The sequence below is a fragment of the Myzus persicae genome, unplaced genomic scaffold (genome assembly GCF_001856785.1).
Source record: "Myzus persicae strain clone G006 unplaced genomic scaffold, MPER_G0061.0, whole genome shotgun sequence".
NCBI lineage: Eukaryota > Metazoa > Arthropoda > Insecta > Hemiptera > Aphididae > Myzus > Myzus persicae.
The window spans coordinates 998,956-1,019,094 of NW_019102723.1; the positions used below are offsets into that span (position 1 = coordinate 998,956).

At 30.2% G+C, this 20,139-nt stretch overlaps 1 protein-coding gene across 3 annotated transcripts in view; it reads left to right on the forward strand.

Annotated features, from left to right (window-relative positions):
* LOC111033010 (soluble guanylate cyclase 89Db-like) overlaps nucleotides 1–19,375 on the forward strand; it is a 36,164-nt gene extending 16,789 nt beyond the window's left edge. For all 3 annotated transcript variants that reach the window (XM_022313548.1, XM_022313549.1, XM_022313547.1), the window contains exons 3-11: nucleotides 1,277–1,704; nucleotides 10,157–10,383; nucleotides 11,570–11,677; nucleotides 14,521–14,689; nucleotides 16,102–16,248; nucleotides 16,969–17,122; nucleotides 18,389–18,498; nucleotides 19,004–19,093; nucleotides 19,223–19,375. In XM_022313548.1, the coding sequence (XP_022169240.1) occupies nucleotides 1,277–1,704; nucleotides 10,157–10,383; nucleotides 11,570–11,677; nucleotides 14,521–14,689; nucleotides 16,102–16,248; nucleotides 16,969–17,122; nucleotides 18,389–18,498; nucleotides 19,004–19,093; nucleotides 19,223–19,300 (1,511 nt within the window). In that variant the 3' untranslated portion in view covers nucleotides 19,301–19,375. The remainder of the gene's footprint in view (nucleotides 1–1,276; nucleotides 1,705–10,156; nucleotides 10,384–11,569; nucleotides 11,678–14,520; nucleotides 14,690–16,101; nucleotides 16,249–16,968; nucleotides 17,123–18,388; nucleotides 18,499–19,003; nucleotides 19,094–19,222) is intronic.
* The last annotated feature ends 764 nt before the right edge of the window (nucleotides 19,376–20,139 follow it).

A 20,139-nucleotide genomic window follows, 5' to 3' on the forward strand; every position in this document is an offset into this window, starting at 1 on the left:
CATAATTTTATATTATTATTATTACTTTAAAATATACTCGTACTATTGTTTATAACTGTGGCGTGTGACATAGTGATTCGATGCAGTTCGGATATGTAGCTCACGGAGTTACAAAAAATTGTTTGACAAAAATATAAAATAGATATGATATCAAATTTAATATTTATTATAATTGGATCATTTTTATAAAATATAAATATTATAAATAGTATAAGACATAATACAAAAAAATCTTAAGAATTTCAAAATAATATGGTGTTTAAAAGTATATTTGAATATTTAGAAAAACAGATTGTGAATAACTTCTGCAAGTATTGAAAAAATAATGATGATGAATATGAGTGGTGAATATTCCTGTATAATTGTATTACTTAGTCTTTTTTCGATTCTGATTGCTGCCATAATTAATCTTAACTTAAATATATAAATTATAGAAATAGATCACGCGACACAAATAAGATTCTCGGTCTTCGACAAATAATTGAAAAATATGTTAATAACAATTAATTAACGAACCTGCAATGATTGAGGTTCCCACACGACACTGTACGTATTTGCACTTTTGGATAATACGGCGTCCATTTAGAATGTTTTGACGGAATGATAATTACGTCACGTTTAATTGAAATTTGAACAACGCTTTTATTTTTAATTAATTGGGGGAGGGGATTGCAGTATTCTACAGCCCTATCATTTAATGTTGATTTTTAACATATTTTCAACTCTCGGACATTCTGTTATTACAAGTCCTAAATTGTTGCTACACTTCTTTTATTGACACTCGTCGGATTCAATTAAATTTTCATCGCATTGGGGTTCTTTGAGGTCGAATTAAAGATTTTGACTAGAAAATTAAATGATATAAACTTATAAAATTTGTTATTATTTATAAGGTGTAATATTATTATTCATCCTATTCTCAACGCAGTTAGATTTAGCAATTAATTAATAATATACAATGTTTAAATTCCAGCTAAATTCTAATAAACATTACTTCATTAGTATTGTTTTCCTATGTTATCACTTATTATGCTATACTTGTTTAATTTTGTATGTTTCCAAAATAAAGAAGGCCAGAGAAAATCTCACCATTCGTTCACACTCTTTTGATTAAAAATAATAATTTGCCTAGCTTATAATTAGTATATAGTTCAATAAAAGTTATTACTTATTATACTCGTTAATGAAATCAAAACAAGTTAGGAAATCACTTTCCGTAAAAGAAACTGTGTGGTAACGACGATATTCGAATAAATCCAAAACTCTTTCTTCACAGGGCAATTGGATCAGATCGCCGAGGAGGTGTACGACACAAACCTCAAGATCCGCGTGCTGCAGTGTGAGAAGACTACAACGGTATCCTCACACATGTCGGCGGCGGCGTCTGCGGCGGCATCGGCGAACGGCATGCAGAACGTTCTCGTCAAATACCGGTTGGACTTCGATAACAGCGCGTTCGTCGACCAGCACGCGGCCGTGCATACTTTCGACCGGAGTCTGCAGCTTCCGTCCATACCCATTGGGCTGCTCCTCCGGCTTTTCCCGTTCGGCGTCGTCATCAACCGGGACATACGCATTATGGACGCTGGTGAGAAGCTGCTTAGCGTGTGGGGTGCTGCCACGGCAGATGACGTCCGCGGACACCTGTTGGTCCAACATTTGGTGCTCAGGCGACCCAGGGACATACCGTTCACGTGGACCAACGTGAGTGCACTTAAATGAACTTTAAATTCATCCATAATATTATTAGGTAGATGTATAAATATAAATTGAATTAATAAAGTATATTCAATGACGTGGTGAACTTAAAAATTGCCAGATAAGAGTGCATTCTCTTGTAATGAAGATCCTCCGTCCTCTACATTGACTACATTATCCACCGTTCTCATTTAAATACTCTAGGATTATTCAAACCACCTTTCCCCTTTCTCACTTCTACTTATTTTTAAGCAAATTCGTTTTTTGAAAACGTTGATGTATTGAAACTTAAATAAGTGGTTTCTATAGACTATAAGGTATAAGTGTAATTTTTTATTACTTTTACTTCTAGAAAACTTATTAATATATAGGTTACAGTTGAATTTAATATAAAAAAAGCAATTTGTGTATTATATAACAGAAGAAGTTCCGATGGACTGATTTAAAGTCAACATACAACTTAAACTGTACCAAATCGATCCATTTGAGGTTTTTAGGGAATATTCTTATTACCATCTATAGGTGCACTAAAGAAGGATTTTTTTAAAATTCGAATTTTAAAGAGGGGCTCACGCAGGAATTTGTTGGTTCACCAAAAAGTAATTTTGTTGTTAAAATAGAATTACCAATGGCTTTGAAAAATAAAATAGTAATAAAACCTACTCATTATGATTGGATATAATTTTAAACCTGTATTTTATATCTGGCTAAAGTACTGTGTTTAAAATTGTATTATAATACAGCAGCATATTTTAAAATATTTTCTAAACTATTTATACCAAATAATATAGGCAATATTAGTACGGTCGACGGTAAAACGTAAAAATGTAGGTCCGTTAAAATTCCATGAACTTCCGTAGATATTATTACATATAAAAATATACTGTCACTAAAATACTAAATCAACAAAATTTAATAAACTATATTATAGTTATTTTAGTACTTCTAACGGAATTCACAGCTTTACGAGTAACTCACCCCTCAATAAAACTCAAAGTCAAATACAATCACGAGTTTCCAAACAAAATATCAACAGCAGTGAATTGTAGGCACTTTTTACGAGACATTTTTTTTTCGAACTTTAAAAAATAATAAACAAAAAAAAAATAAATTCAATTTCTAACTTGTCCTTTTTAAACCAACGGGCGGCGGCGTCACTTATAAAAAAATACATTTTACGTGTCTTATTTTTTTTATTGCGTTAAATAAGTTTTTCCACTTTTTTGCTTTTGCTGTTTTCTTGGTAAACACATGCGTCTTATACATAATGATATATGACTTTATATTCTTTGGCCAACGTTATACAGTTCGATTGATGTGAAATCGGGAAAAATGTTTTGACACTCTTTGAATTTGATGGTTTTTTGAATGTTATAGATATATTCAGAAAAACACGAATCGTCCGAGACTAGTATTTGAAACGATTAGGTAGCCATTCGGATCTATATTGTTTATTCTAACTCGCTGTTTCGCCAATGGAAATGGTTTCAATCTATCTATCTATCTATCTATATAATCCGACTATGTAATTTTTGTTTTTAATTCATAACATTGTTAATAAATATAAAATAAATCAGAATAAATTACTAATTTATATTTAGACACGATTATAATAATTTTATAAACAGTTTCAATACGTCACTATTACGCGAGACCCGAATAAATGACGACGGACTTCCATTCGAATGGGTTCACAAAATATCGACACGAAACGAATTAAAAACGATAGTTATATTATTTTTCCGTCATTATCATATAAATTGCGCGAGGTGACATGACTGCCTGAGTGCCTGACTATTCGAGTACGCCGCCGTAATAACGTGATGAAAAGTGACGACTCGGATACGACACGTGACGTCAGTGCCGAGAGCCTGACAAAATAATATTTATACCGTGGTTGTGAAACTAGGTTAGGTAGTTTTCGGGGGGAGAATTCTCATTTAAAAATGTGACCGTGCATTGTATGTAATTACGCGTTGTTCGCTGTACTGCAAAACTTTCAGTGATGATTGTGGGTGGCGGTGGTTGTGTGGAAGATGGGTGGGATGGATTCGATTTAGTCGTCAACTTAATCGGAATAATAATAATGATATATTCGTTTTGACGTGCGTTTAATAGTTATGTCGTTCTGACGCCATAGATCGTGGTTTTTCAGGTCATCGACGTTTAATTGCTTTCCGTTCGGCTCAGTGAGTGAGTTTTAATTATAAAATACCAAAATAATAATATTACATATTTAGAGACATTTATGTTATTAAAACGATGAAAGTGACGATTAAACCATGATTCATCACTCATCCAAAAATCACGTAAGGAAAGTAGAGATAATATTATTATCATTAATCATTATGCCATAAAAAATATTGTCAAAATCGTTTTATACATTCCACACAATATCTAATCATATACCACCATACGCTTGTGTTATATAATATTACCTACAGTAGTCGGTTGGAAATTTTTTTTAAGTCTGCCGACCAAACTGGGCAGATTTAGTCAAAACTTATGGTATGGAAAGATAATATAATATGTTATATTATATATTATAATAATAAAATAATAAAATGTGCTTAAATATGTGTATAATAGTTGATATATATTAACTAGATCACTTTATAATAGTTTACATTTCATATTACCTATATTATTTATTACGAGTATTTATTATCTATTTTATTCTATCTATCATATGTCTAATTTGTATCTTTTAAATTTTTCTTTGCACCCATTGTGATTTTTAGAATCTCGTATTTTGATAATAAAAAAAAATATATCATTCACATACTACTATTAATATTATTATTGTGATTGAATATTTAAACATTTAAAATGAAAATATTTCAGATGATTATTTTATTATTCACGTCGAGGTTATTCGGATCGTGATTAATATGCAGGTTGCTGAACTATTTTAAATGGCACATATAAATACCTATAAATAAACATAAAGTTGTTATTAGAGTTTGCCCATGCCCCATGGCTTATTTTAATATAATATCAGAAATGAATATATTAATCACCGGTATCAAAAAAAAAAAATAAATAAATAATAAATGTTCTATGTTTATTCACCAGCTATAAAAAATATATATTATGTACATTTATTATTTTTATATTTGGTAGTCTGGATTGCTTTATTAGTATAAACATTTACAAACTTTATTGTTTTTACGACAAAAATGCAAATTACAAAAATTATTATCGTCGTTGTTATTATTTCAACGAACATATTGACGAAAAATATTTAGTAGTAAGTATCTGAATACAACGGGCACAGTTTATATGTTAATAATATAAAAATAATTTCGTACTCTAATTACCATTGAAATTGATACGTTTTGTTTAATAAAAAAAAAGTTATTGTTTGAGAAAAATAATATAATTCTTAAAAACGTATTTCACAAAAATATTATTAACCTATTTATCAATAATGTGTTCTAACCTATGCAAAATGATCTGATTTTACTTGGACGGAATGGGAAAATGAGGAGAATAAGAAATATAAACTATTTTTACTTTGTGTTATGTTAAACCTTAACTGCTCAAAGTACTATTATCAGGATTCGTAGTGATTATAAATAAAACTTACTATACAGACATACGGTTGTAACGGAGTTGGGGAACCTGTTATACTTAGATAATTCAGTGAGGTGTTTCGGAGCCTTTTAAAACTTTTAAGAGCTTCAGGAAAAAATAAGTTTCAGCTTATATCATTTATTATTATACACGATTACAACAATCTTAGTTACATATTTAATCTAGTTTAACGAAAGACTTACGAATAATATGGTCATCCGAAGTTCTTTAGTGGTGGGCTGCAGTAGTCCCTGAACTAATGGACTTAACATTGTATGTGCCATTATAATATGCTAACAATAATATGTGTCTATCAGTTTATGTAGATATTCCAGTATTTAATAGTTACACGGATGACTATAATATGTTTATAAGCCTTCTTCCTTATTATTAATACTTATATATTTACACTTTCTATAGACCCTAGCTTACAGTACATGGAATCACAAATATGTGATCAACTACACGATTTTAAGACAGTAGTATATTTTGATGTTCGACGAAGTTTTATAAAAAAAAATGTACGCACCTTCTACAAAACCGTCAAGGCAATGAAACTCGATAACGCAGTAGTTCTCAATCTTTTTAATACCGTGACCTAAAATTCCCCCGAAAAATCTTTCGCGACCCACATTGTTTCACTTTTCAACAATTTGTGAAAAACAAAATTTGTATTATATAAATATGAATACAGTCAAAACTCTTTATAACGAAACTCTTTACAAGTTTTCGGAAAAACTCTATATAACGTAAACATTACATAATAATGGTTGGTTTGCTATATAACCCATTAGACAATTCATTCTCTATAACGTATTAGTCACTCTCAATAACGAAACAATATATTATGTTTCATAATACAATTTACGTGTTATCGTATCCATTACATATATAAACTATAAAAATAATCGGCAATAATGCCGAATAAAAAAGTCCAAACTAAGATGACAGACTATTTTAAATAAAGTATAAATATGTATAGTATAAAAATTAAATTATATTTAATAAGTATGTATAATAATAATAATAATTTAATATAATACGTAAATATATATAAAATAATGTAAAAATAATGATGTGTTTGATATATAATATTACATAGGTACACATACCTTTATACATAAATAATTAAAATTTTGTTTTTTTTTAAACCCTCTCTATTACGAAAACTCTCTATAACGAAAGAAATCTCTTGGTCCCTTCAGATTTGTTATAAAGAGTTTTGACTGTACATTTTTATTAGGTATTTAGTTTTTTTATAGGTTTATTATGTATAATATGAATAAAAATATAATTAATATAATTAAAATGTACTTTTTATAATGAGGTACCTAACATAAATTTCTTGGAATCTATATAATTCAAAAAAATGTTCCCAACCCACCAAAAATTGACTGACGACCCACCAGTGGGTCGCGACTCATACTTTGAGAAATGCTGCGATAACGTATTGGTGTATCGTTGAAATTCTCTCAATAATTTATAGCGGTCAGACTACAAATATTAATTAAGTACTTATCATGTCGATTTATTTTATTGGCGGACGATGTTCGTTATAGAACGGCGCAAATTATCTTAATGCGCAATATTAATAATACAATATATTTATACACATATTACATTACCTATATACTGGAATTCCGTTTCTGGAATTTCTGTCGTTCGAGTCGATTACAATAATGATTCTCCTCATCGTCGAGCAATATCATATAATACAGACAACGTTAATAATACATCCGTTTCAGTATACCTTGCAGCTCCAAATCGTTGTCCGGATCGTATGCTATATAAAACGACCGAAATATCCAGAACTATGTTCGGTAATCGATATAATAATATATAGATGACAATAATGACGCTGGTGTTATATAATTATTACACTCCAGTGCAGTGGTGCTATATCGTGCACTACTTTAATGCTGTTGTTTTTGGACGATTAACCCAACGATATTCCGAACAATTATAATACGCGATCACAGGGACATAATTATTTGGGTTTGGTCGACGTCCGAGTCTATATATTACTCTGCAGATGTTCCATCAACATCCTGCGACGAACACACAGCGTTTTCGTGAGAAATCATTTTCCATTTACAGCGACATGCTGTTCGTCCCGAAATAATATATTATAATGGTAGGTGTGCCATTGTTGTGGAGCGTATAATACATATATAGACGAGTGACTCACCACAAGCATGCTCACCCTCCTTTTCTTCAATAACGCAGATAATTATTCAAAATAAGCTGAAAGACGACATTTTCGAATAATTAAAATTATAGGAGTGTCTTGTAGAGATCAGAGATACAAATTTTTTTTCAAACGATTTCTTCGGTATCTTATTACATCTCCTTTAGAGGGTAATTTTTCTAAAAATGTCGATACTTCAAAATCAAAATTCTGACTAGTAATTTTTGAGTTATTAAACTTTGAATATCTACTAAAGAATAGTATACAGTGACAGCCAAGGTTCCTACATTTAGGTATAATTAGGAAGAAATGTGATATTGAACATTGTTGTCCTCTTGAACATATTTTTTCAATAAATTTGATCTGACTAGGCCGCCACTGGTAGTCCATGATAATGGATTAGAAGATTTGCGGTTATTGTAATTTGAAGTTTTAGTAATTAGTATTAAGTAAACTATCAACATTTATACTATGTATTTTTAAAAATGGTCCAAGGACCAAGGATAACAAAAAATACTCGATCCAATTATATAACATGATATATTTGAACCACATCCTTAAATAGTACAACAAATCTTAATGATTAAAAATATACGGTCTTTAGTATATTTATAATCAGAATTTGAATAAATTCATTATTTAAGGGGAAAATTGGGGTGATCATGGTTTGTGAATCACCCTACATAATAATGAATACATTTTGAATACCCGACGTTTTCGAGAACGATTACAATAACCTAAGTCTTTACGAACCGTTGGTTGTTTAAAAAAAAGATCTTGCAGTGTTTATGCATGTTTTATTATTTTATACACTATTCCACCCAAAGGAATTATTATTTTTGAAACTCTTGTTGCTGACGAGGTGACGGTTGTATAACTTTGCTGTATTCGACTAAGCTTATTAAGCTATATTCGACACCCGTTCGTAATGTTTTCTATATCCTTCTCATCAAAAATGTTTGCAATTGTTTTGACTTCATAAATAATTCTGCAGTAACTATTGAAACGATCATTTTCATTTTACAATAATGATGTTTGTGTGTTGATTTCTATTTTCGTTACCTATACTTATTTTCGTAATCTATTTTATCCGTGTCGCCATTACCAACCTTCTGGCAGAAGATGTAATTTATTATAAAGTTGTGTATTTTTGTGATTCTTTTGTAGTTTTATTGGTAGATTTAAGAATACAAATTATAAACATGGTTACGATTTTATTAATGAAATAGCATTTAGTAACATTTAGTAACGAGTTAGACTTCCGAAGAGTTATGATCGATTGATATATCGATAAATACCGTGAAAATATACTGAAAATTACGACTTATTTGTTTTGGAATACAGTATCAATGTGACTTTTTTATTAATGTGACATAGGATGACCGGTCAAATCGCGCATCACACTTATTTATCAGTTATTTAGAATTTAGATTAAATAGAACAGGAACAAATGAACTTTTAGCATGGCCTCAGATTTATTGTACGTTGGTGTATTTCAAATTCTCAGATTTATACCGAATGCTTTGCTATGATTTATAAACATACGATTATCATACGATAAACGATTTTTGGTTGAAAAATTAAAATAACTATTCATATTTATCATTTATTATTTTATGAATATGTACCATAGCTATAATTCTAGGCATAGTGGTTTTAAAAATATTTCAATCTCTATAGAATATTTACATTTTTATAAAACGTATGTCTATAATTTCGGTATCTGCACAAGAAGCAATGAAACAAATATAATTGTATATAACAGATAAACTATTATTTATGTCAATTCAATATCTTGGATTTCATGTACATAGTATTTTGAGTTCACATAATTAATAAAAATTATATATATTGATACACGAAAAGCATAACAAAACTTTGTGTTCGTAAGTTTGGTTTTTGCTTGGAGATATTGACAGTTAATGGGTAATATAACGTAAATACAGTTAGACTTAAAGTTCAAACGAAGCGGGTAAAATAATACTCATATAAACAACTACATGGAACTATTGAAGCTCATCAAAGTAATCGAATACTTGCTGTGAGCTTTGTTTGAACAGTAAATTCGAAGTCAAATGATTCGTCTGTTGGAGTATTTCATTAAGTGTACGGAACGATCTAAAAGCTTTTAGTTTGAAGAAAATATTTTCCGAAACAACCAACAACGCAGCTCATAATATTATAATATACCGTGTGTCCACAAAACAATTGTACACTATATAACTCATTTAGTTACATGTTAGTATTACTCAGTACTCTATACATATTTTTGAATTCCGTTTGTGGGACATAAAACTAAACTATTGGATCATAAATTCTTATGACATACAGCTGATGAACTCTTGTATTTTTTAGGTGCACCACAGCTTCACTTTTTCTATAGCTCCAGTTTTCGTTGACACACTGAATAGTTTATACAATATTAAAATAATAATTCGAGAAGAGATGCGCATGGCAGAAAATGTTCTATGAATAATATTATTAAAGAGTATTAATAGTGACGAAAAAATAGAATTATTTCTTTCTAAGCATTTGAATAACGATTATTAACATCTGATGCTGCAGTCATTCTTTTAGCGACAGAAATGACCCGTGCTTAACTTTTTATCATAATATCTCATAATAACTCATGTTATGAGGGCTTAACAATATAGTATTACATTTTAACAAGTTTTGTTTTATGAAATATTTTAGCTGATGTATTTGGCATCGGTGACCTTTGAGCTTGAAGTGCTACGTGGAACACATGCCACGATGCCTGAAAAAAAACTCAATCCAATAAAAGGAGAAAAGAAATCATTAAGTCAGTTGCCGGCCACCCTGGATAGAAGAGGTAGTTATGGATCACGTAGTATACTTCTCAAAGGGCAGATGAGACACTTCAAGGAGATCGATGTTGTCGTGTTCTTATGCAGTCCCGTGTGAGTAAATAAAAATATATTTTTGCCGACGAATTTCAGTTTTTCGTTCGCTTTAACTTTCTAGATAAACTTTTAAAAAATATACACAAAAATAATAAAATCTGACAATATATTATATTAAGTGCTTTGAAGCTAAATAAATATGTGCAATATATTATGATCTCATATGTCATATAAAAAAAAAAATACTTATCGTAAATATAATTAGTACCTATTTATTATTTTTTTATTTAATTATTAATTCAAAAAATAATAATATGAGTTTTATAAACAGTAATAATGTTTACATTCACAAAAAAATATTGCCAATTATTTGTAATTTTTAATGAATATTGCCAACTTTAATAATATATATAACAATAATACCCAATACTCCTAGCATAATTTTCGAACAGTTAATCTAATATTTAATAAAATTCTCTGTTGAATATTTTAACAAATTTGTTTGGTGAGGAGGATTTAGCTATATTTTTAGAGAGAACAACGAGTTTATAAAAAATATCATCGATGGTATGTCGTATTCATAACTATTTTATATTTAATATGATTACAAAGTGAAAAACTGTCTAATTTCGTGTTCTTTACTAATTCCTACTAATGTTTTTATGGAGCGCTCGTACGCTCCAACTAATAAGTTTTGAAGTACGTATAATAAGATATTATGAGATATATGTGGTATCTTAGTAATACTAATAAAAAGAGTCCTTATAAAAATTGTTTAACATGAATATAAAAAAGATATAATATTAGATCTATAAAATAATAGTATTTATTATACTTAAACTTTTTTTAGAAAATAATGTTGGTAGATTATTATAAGTTATAAAAAATTTCCCCACAGCCCTTATAATTTCTATACCCATTACCATATACCTATATTATCGTATTATTAAAGTTATATAACTCAAAAACAATTTTAAAAGAAAAGGTGTTCTTATTTTTAAAAAATAAGTCTGTATCATCACAAAATACTTCTTAACTAATGCAAAAAACCTTGAAATTTGAAAAATATGGTGTTAATTAAAATCCCCAAAATCAGAATTTGAATAACTGCATTATTGAAGAAAATAAGGGATTGTTGGGTTGAGTATGCCTAGCGAATCACTTTATATATTAATTTTTAATTTGTCACCTCAAACTTGAAAGAACAAAACCGACGTGCTTATAAACTAAATATCGATTACAGAGTGAACAATTTGGATGAACTACAGGCTATGAGTCTGTTCATGAACGACTTGAACTTGCATGGATTGAGCAGAGAGCTGGTATTGGCCGGCTGGCAGCACTGTTCCAGGTAAAATAATACTGCACTATTACCATGTTCAATATAATAGTCCTACAAAATGGTTTTAATTAATATAAAATTGGTGTAATATTGAATTTAATATTATTATAGGTACTCACACAGATTTAGCAAATGATAAAAAGCTGAAATATTAATTTTAATTACTGTAATACCCTTATCATCGTTACGCCCATATTACGAGTTCGATAAATCAAAACGGGGTTGCTATTTGAGGAAAAGAAGTTGGTATTGTTACAAGACACTCTTTAAACGCTACCTATATAAAACTTTAAGTATTTGAATATTGGTCTTCGAGTAAATTTATAATCACCATAAATAAAAATTTTAAAAGTTAATTATAGTAGTGAATAATGGGGATGTGCATGCTTGGTGAATAAACTCTTTATATACCATACCTTTTTCATTATTTTACATACATATGATACAACAAAAATTATTTTAAATGTCCATGTTAATACAATATTATCTCATCGTTCAGGTATTTCTGTGATTTTGTTTTGGAGAAATTATAATTTAACAAAGCAGTCGATATTTACTTAAAGTATTTAAATTCATAAAATTATGAAAGAGGATTATCGTATTTGACTTTTTGAGTATACACTATACTTACATGTATATATATAAAATACATACCCAAATATATTATAATATATTCATACACTATAGGCTTGCGATATTTGGAATTTAGCCGAGGGCTCGTGAAATTCCATCGAATCATTACTGGAACAGAATATATGAACGTGATCACTGAGTTAATGGAATACCCCGAATATTTATTTTTTATATTTACACAGTACTACGAAATATTCCCATAAAACACCCTACTTTTGAATTCGTGGTTTCGAAGGTCCAAAGCTCGAATGCTTTAGGGCCTTTCTTTTCGTAAGTATGAAATATACCTGTTAGGATGTGCCGAAAGATAAATCGAAAATATTTTAAATCATATACATAATAATACAATATGCAATATACCGACGCTGCAGTGTTTGTGTATACATGAGTTGAACGAACGTGTTCAGATTGAAAAGCCGTAAAAAGACGTTCGATTATTTTGATGGATTTGCGTGTTGTACAGACATATTTAAATATTTTGTCGAACGTGCGTCGCGTATCGCTGCAGGGACTTAGGTAAATAGGGTTCCATGTATATTACTAAATATGGTGTACTGTATTGGGAGGGCTAGGCCGTTTTTAAATTCAAAATCGATGATGAATCGTCTCGTACATTTTTTTAAAATAATAATACGGTCCTCCAGATATTGTAATTTTGCATTGTGCGTTTCAATGAGATCTATATCTTCAGTACCTTCGTCTGGTGGTTCTTTTTTGGCATTTCAAAATATTATTTTGTACCTACCTACTCCTCGAGATACAATCACGGGTATACGATTTCCGATTCCATATTGTACCGTGACCAATACTGACCATTTATGACAACATATAACAATACATAATACTACGTGGATATTTTTAATCAATCATTTTCGTAAGGACGTCATTTTGGTCAGTCCAGAACTAAAAATACATTAATCCCTGTGAATCATAGAAACCGAAATGTTGAGTGGTGATAGGTTCTCAAAAGTTAAAATATCAAAATTGTTACTGTGAAATTTCATATTCCCGAGTTACAAATAAAAAACAAAATCAATTTTGTAGAAAACTGGTTTTGCGTAATAATTTCCGTTTTTGCTTAATTTTTTTTTTGTTTTTCTCGGCATATTTAAAAACTTTTCAAAAGTACCCAATCACTTTCCCAACAAAAATGTACTAAAGATGAAATACGAAGCCAGAAAAAATATAGAAAAATGTTAACAGACAGAAAAAAAATACACATCATTTTAATAGTTTAGTGTGTGGTAAAGGCGGAAAGTGATGTTCTATTAAGTCACGGCCGACGTTTTGGACTAAAATCTCCTTTCCGCACGAACAATACATACTATTTTTTGTCACGCCTTTACGATTATCGATCACGGTAAAGATAATGCAGGGATCTATGCAACAACCAGACTATTTTCCGAAAAAAATTTCATGACAGAAAATGTTTACTCGTCATACAAAGAGGTTATAATATGAATATAACACGTAACCAAAAATGTATGTTTTGTGAGAACAATGCCTAGCCATAGATGTCAATATGTCTGGTTGTGCAGAGAATACGCCCCGCCCAGCAATTTTAGGGATTTATAATTTACCAACCGCACTTTTTGGGATTCCCACTTAATCACCCACTGGGCGAAAAAAGGTCGCTTTCCAACTCTTCAACAGTCATCAAAAACTTAACTTTCGGTGTGGTGAGTGAAAAAAATCAATACATTTATCTCAGAACCCAAAAATAGAAAAGTAATTTTTAAATTTAAAATTATTGACCCTTATTTTTCAATACTAATTTTACGAGTTAAAAAAATTAGTTAACTTGCTCAACCTTAAAAATACATACTTCGTTAATCCGAAAAACAAACTAACTGTTCACATACTTGTAAATTGTAATACCTGCTATGTAAGTACCAGTGGTATCATTACTAATTAAAAGTTTATCAAATTATAAGATAATTTGAGAGTATCTCGAAGTATGATTGTAAAATTAGGTAGGCACGTGTGATTTTCGCACATTTCTGTTTCCTGTAATAATTATTGTAAGCGTGTCGAATTTCGCTCGTATGAAGAAAATATCATGATTTTTTTTATCATTGATATTATACATCGTTAAATAAAATTATATAATAACATAGATTTTATTATCTCGTATGAATATAATATTAAGCACGCACTTTGAAATCCAGGAAATGTCGATCACCTTTACGATGTCGAGTAAAATTCGTCAAATTTTTCAGGTTAGAGCTGATGTTCGAAAGAGCGGAGCAGTGGTCTCAAGATCTAGAAGACAACTACGAACAGTTGGATAAATGGAAACGCAAGGGTGATTCACTGTTGTATTCAATGTTACCGAGGAGCGTCGCCGATCAGTTACAAAATGAACAGAGCACGATGAATACGTGCAAGGCAAATATCATGTTTACGTATTATACCCTCCGATTTCAATATAATAATTATTATATATCAATGTTGTAGTATACTACAGGCACCCCATTAATACAAACGACCTACTTACATATCGATTGGACATCACCGAGCTCTGATCGAGGGAGAGGGCGCGAACTTTTTACTTTTGACAATATATGTATTGTAACACGTAGAAAAAACATAGTGTTAGTAATGTTATACAACATAATGATAGTAATAATTCACCACAAAAGGACGTAAATTGTTATAAATTATAACGATAAGTTTCAATTTTTTTAAAAATTAATTGCGTTTTTGTTTGCTTATATTTTAATTTATCAATTTATTGTTTACTGTATCATAATACAATTTGGCAATAAGTTATTAGTAATAATAAAATGAACTAAAACAAAATTGAAAAAAGAAACAAGCAAATGTATTTATACATCACTAAAAGTCTAACTTTATATTATATAGAAAAAAATGACTTATGTGGGGGATAGGGTGAAAATTATAATGGGGTTATATTATAATATTTTATATCGTCTCATTCCCCCGTTTATTTTAATCGAAAATTAATCGTCCATCGGGATCAAGCCCCATAGTATTATTATCATTTATTTTTGCAAGCATAAACATATTATTTACGTAATGTATTAGTGTGTATTAAGTTGTGCCACATATTGTTTAGATATGTGCATTGTGCATGGTTTAGAAATCAGCACCGTGACCATTTTAGCTCTACTCCGGATTATCGCAATTCGCAGTTATACTAAAACAACACGAACGTATTTATTTTATGTTTGGACGTTATTTTGAGACCGATCCTAAAGTGGACGAAACTGTGAGTGCTCAGGGCGACTAAATATCATATTTTGGGACTAAAACGCCTACGAATTACGAACCAACACATTTTATTTCATTTTTTGACATAAGTACACTTTACTTACAAATAAATTAAATTCGTAACATCTTCAAGTAGAAACAATTAACCAAATCAAACCTCATCGAAAAATGATCATTGTGATGAATAATTGCATTCCATAAAAACTTTTTGATGTATATCGATTAGATACGAAAATAGAATCTAGACAACACGGTAGATATTGAAATTACATAATTTATACTTTTAGGTTTATAACGATTGTATTAAATTACCAAATAATTATACTAAAAGTACACTACCCATAAAATCCATCTTGTTCATAAAATATTTTATTAATTATTAATTTATTAGTAGGTACTTACTTGCGTTCTGGGAATGCTACTTCTGGTTCCCAAACTATGTTTATAATATTTTGTTCTAAATAATAAATTTATTACTAGCTTTAAAAGTACATTTAACTGTATAATACATTTTGTAAGCATTTGTATCATAACGGCCAAATGTGTGTTTGTTTTTTTTTATGTAGGCTTTTAATTTGATATCTGTCATGTTTTGTGAAGTCGAAGGGCTAAGACCACAAGCAACAATAAAAGGAGTAATGGATGTCGTTGAGTGTATGAACACCGTTTTTAGCTGCTTCGATTCGCTCACTGACCGATTTAATGTCTATAAGGTAATAATAGTAATTTAGTTGTAATAATAATAATTACGTTATTTTAATTGATGTTTTTTGGTTTATCGTTAAACGTAGTCCACACAGTTTTATAAAAAAAATGAAATCAAAAAAAGAATAAAATATAAAATATTATAGTATTATAAAATAAATTAAATATTTTCTGGAAAAATAATTAGTAATGCAATATAATAAATATAAGAGTGAGTATAATAAGTAATTACAATATTAACAGTATAATATAGCTACTGTTATAATAATATGTGTGTTATAATATTACAGTACCTACGATTTTAAATCAACGAAAAAATAATTGATAAACACAAAGCCCTGTGTATGTTGCACGTGCATCGGTATATGTGTCTTTTTCATAATATTGTCTAAATAGTATATACCTATACTCTTATATATAGTGCACACGGTCGTATATTAATGTATAACGGTAATCAATAAAGCAAACCTGACGAATGATATTGCACATAATATTATTGTTTGTGTTTGTGAAATGCATAGACGCCACGTATAGGTATATATGCGGTACATAATAAAGTCGCGCGAGCCGTGTATATCTCGCGGTTTGTAAAATTAATACGATAATCCGAAACGCTTATGGCGCCCCAGCCGCCGCATAACGTTTAATTCAATTCGATTCCGTATCCGTCACGTTTTCCGGGGTGCATATTAATTACATTTCGTATTCGCTTGTTTTCCCGAAAACAGGTGGAAACTGTGAACCAAGTGTACATGGCCGTTAGCGGAGCTCCCGAGTACACGGGAGAGCACGCGCGCAACGTCACCGACCTGAGCTTAGAGTTTGCGGAAAACATTAGAGACCTGCAGTTCCCGTGCAATATTCAGATCCAGATCAAAATCGGTATCAAAACTTTAAAATATTATATTATATTTGATAGGTGGCTCGAGTTGAGAAGTATTGATTTTATGATTATCGTCGTCGTTATTACTATTATTATTAATATAGTTCCGAATGCGCCGAGATCGAATGTAAGCGGTATTGGTTTTAACCGCGGTAATCTTAGGTACAACTCACATACACCTGCATAACGCTTTATCATTATGGCATAATTATTTTTCACTATGCATTTTTCTTTGTTTTATGAGTCGTAAATATCCGCCACACCACATTTGTTTATATTGCCATACGGTCGTTTATACCTACCTATTTACCGATTCAGTAGTAATTGCAGACATTTTCCATTGGACAGTTGTGGTCCAAAATATTCCTCGTTATGTTGTATAGAAATTAGAAACCCAGCTGTGCGAATAGGATAGGTTTCGTGGGGCAAATGAAATAAACAATCTAATGACGAGGGTGAAATCAATGCTTAAGTCTGTTGTCAGTATAGATGGGGGATATCCCCGTTCTTACTGGAAAAAGCCTATGGGAAAAGAACCAAACACAGTATTATACAACTGGGGTTAAGTATAATAAAATAAGACGATAAGAGTTCAATAATATGTATTGACTAGTGAAACGTGAGTCCGTGAGTTACAGTTGACAAATAACATATGTCCTCACAATGGACAATATTATATCCAATTATTATTAAGGAATAAGGATTATTATATATTAAGTTTTGGTTTGTTTCACAAATTCGGATGCACCATTCTCAACCTCTTCTATCTTTCCTACACCACCACTGATCAGTATAACATATTATCACGTGTTTGGGTTTTATAAATAACTGTTTTTGGATCGTTATAATAATATGTTAGTTAAAACAGTGTGATGTTCTTCTGGAAGCTCTACTTTGTAAATCAATTACTTTTTTTGAAATATGGTTTTTAGAAAATTATTAAATTATTAACATAGATCCACAATTAATAAAATGTATAACATTTTTGACTTACCTAAACTAAAAAACACCTGTTTATTAATAAATTAAATTTTAAAGGGTCGACGTTTCTGTAAATATTTTAAAAAATTCAATCATCAGTTTTATTCGTAGTATTCAACAAATAGTTGTGTACCTAACACGTTTTAAAAGTTGACGATAGATAGGTAGGGGACTTTGATTGTGTGAACCTATAATAGTAAGCTATGGGCGAGTATGTCCGAGTACAAACGCCCTGTAAATTGTACCTTGTAGTTTAAACAATTGTTCTGTATCAATATGTATAGGCATTCATTCGGGTCCCGTCGTTGCCGGAGTGGTCGGCATGAAAGTTCCACGGTACTGCCTGTTCGGAGACACCGTCAATACGGCGTCCAGGATGCAAACCACCAGTCAGGTAAATTTTGAACCCAATAATATCAAAATTCAAAATCCGTGAATTGTTTTATTGCCTATTGATTATACTACCAATAGTATACCTGTAGCCCAGTCTTGTAAAAGATGCTTTTTAAAAGTACCTATTCAAGTAGATACTTATGTTTAAAAATATTTATAGATATAATTTCTATTTTTATTTTACGTTGATCAAAATTGAAATGGAAAATATATAAACTAAAAATAATTTTTAAGTACCTTTTGAAAATAAGTTTTTGATTTCAAATACATTTGTATATTAAGAAAGTATTTAAAATTTTTCGTTAAAGAATTTTTTTCAAAAATATTTAAAATACGCATTTGTTGAGTACTTAGAAAATGTTTGAATATTTTTACTCAAATACTTTTACTCAGATACCTTACAACACTAGGATTCAAGGGTTAGGTATAACCTGCACCAAATTATTATCACAGAATCTTAACGGGTCGGTGTGTTTATTGTGTATTTCGTTTGTTTTATCTGTCAGCCGGGAAAAATTCATATCTCAGTCACAACCAAGCGACTTTTACCTCAAAACTTGTACACGTTGACGTCGAGGGGACTCGTGACCGTCAAGGTAAAACACATAAGTACACAACAACAACAAAATTATGTTGAGCGGATATTTAACGACAAATATTATTCGCATATTGCCGATATTAGATAAATTGTGGTAATAATGTCGTTTGTTTTTGTTTTTACCCAGGGAAAAGGTAAAATGGAGACGTTTTGGGTAGAAAGGAAACCTAGAAGTCCACAAACAGAAAAACGTCACAGTGTATGATTGTCTGAAATCGATTGTTTACTTTATTTTATAATAATACTATTAATATAATATACCTAATATGTCTATTTTTAATTGTGTTCTCAGCATTTATAATTTATTATTATTCACATCAACTATACGTTTATGCTTAAGAAAATAAAATAGAATATTGCAATGCATATAGCAAAATAAAAACGACTACAATATGATTTACAAGAAAAGTTTGACCAATTTAATATTTAACATTATTATGTTAATAATTTCGAAAACGTGTCTACTGCTTTTTTAATAAAATACCTACGTCATATTAAATCATGTTATTGCACATTTTCACGTTGTGCACTTCATCGACTCGAGTATTATGAAAATCGTATAGGTTATAAATTATTTAAATGTACCATTGGTAAGTATACTAACCGCGTGAGAGGTGAGTATCTGTCGTAGACCGCTGGACGATTTATGTAAATTTGATTAATTGAACTATCGTGTTCTGTCCAAAGTGTGAAAAATACAATAGAATTTTGCAATGTGCGTACATTTTTTATTATTATCATTTATCAGTCGCATAATACCTTGAAAACTCATCGACCTGCTGGTCGTTGCAGTCGTTCAGCCGACAACATTAGAACTTTACGGTCGTAGACTGTTTCATTTTAAAACGCTTCAATGCTACAAAATCCATAGGTAATATTACATAGAAACGGCATTTTGTGTTGACAATATTATTTCCAATTCATCTAAAAATCAACTTACGATGATCTGGGAGGAGCAAATCCACACAAGTATCTGTTTTAATGCAGGCTGACGCGTATACAATAATATTTTGTTGTACTAATATTATATATTATTACAGAGTA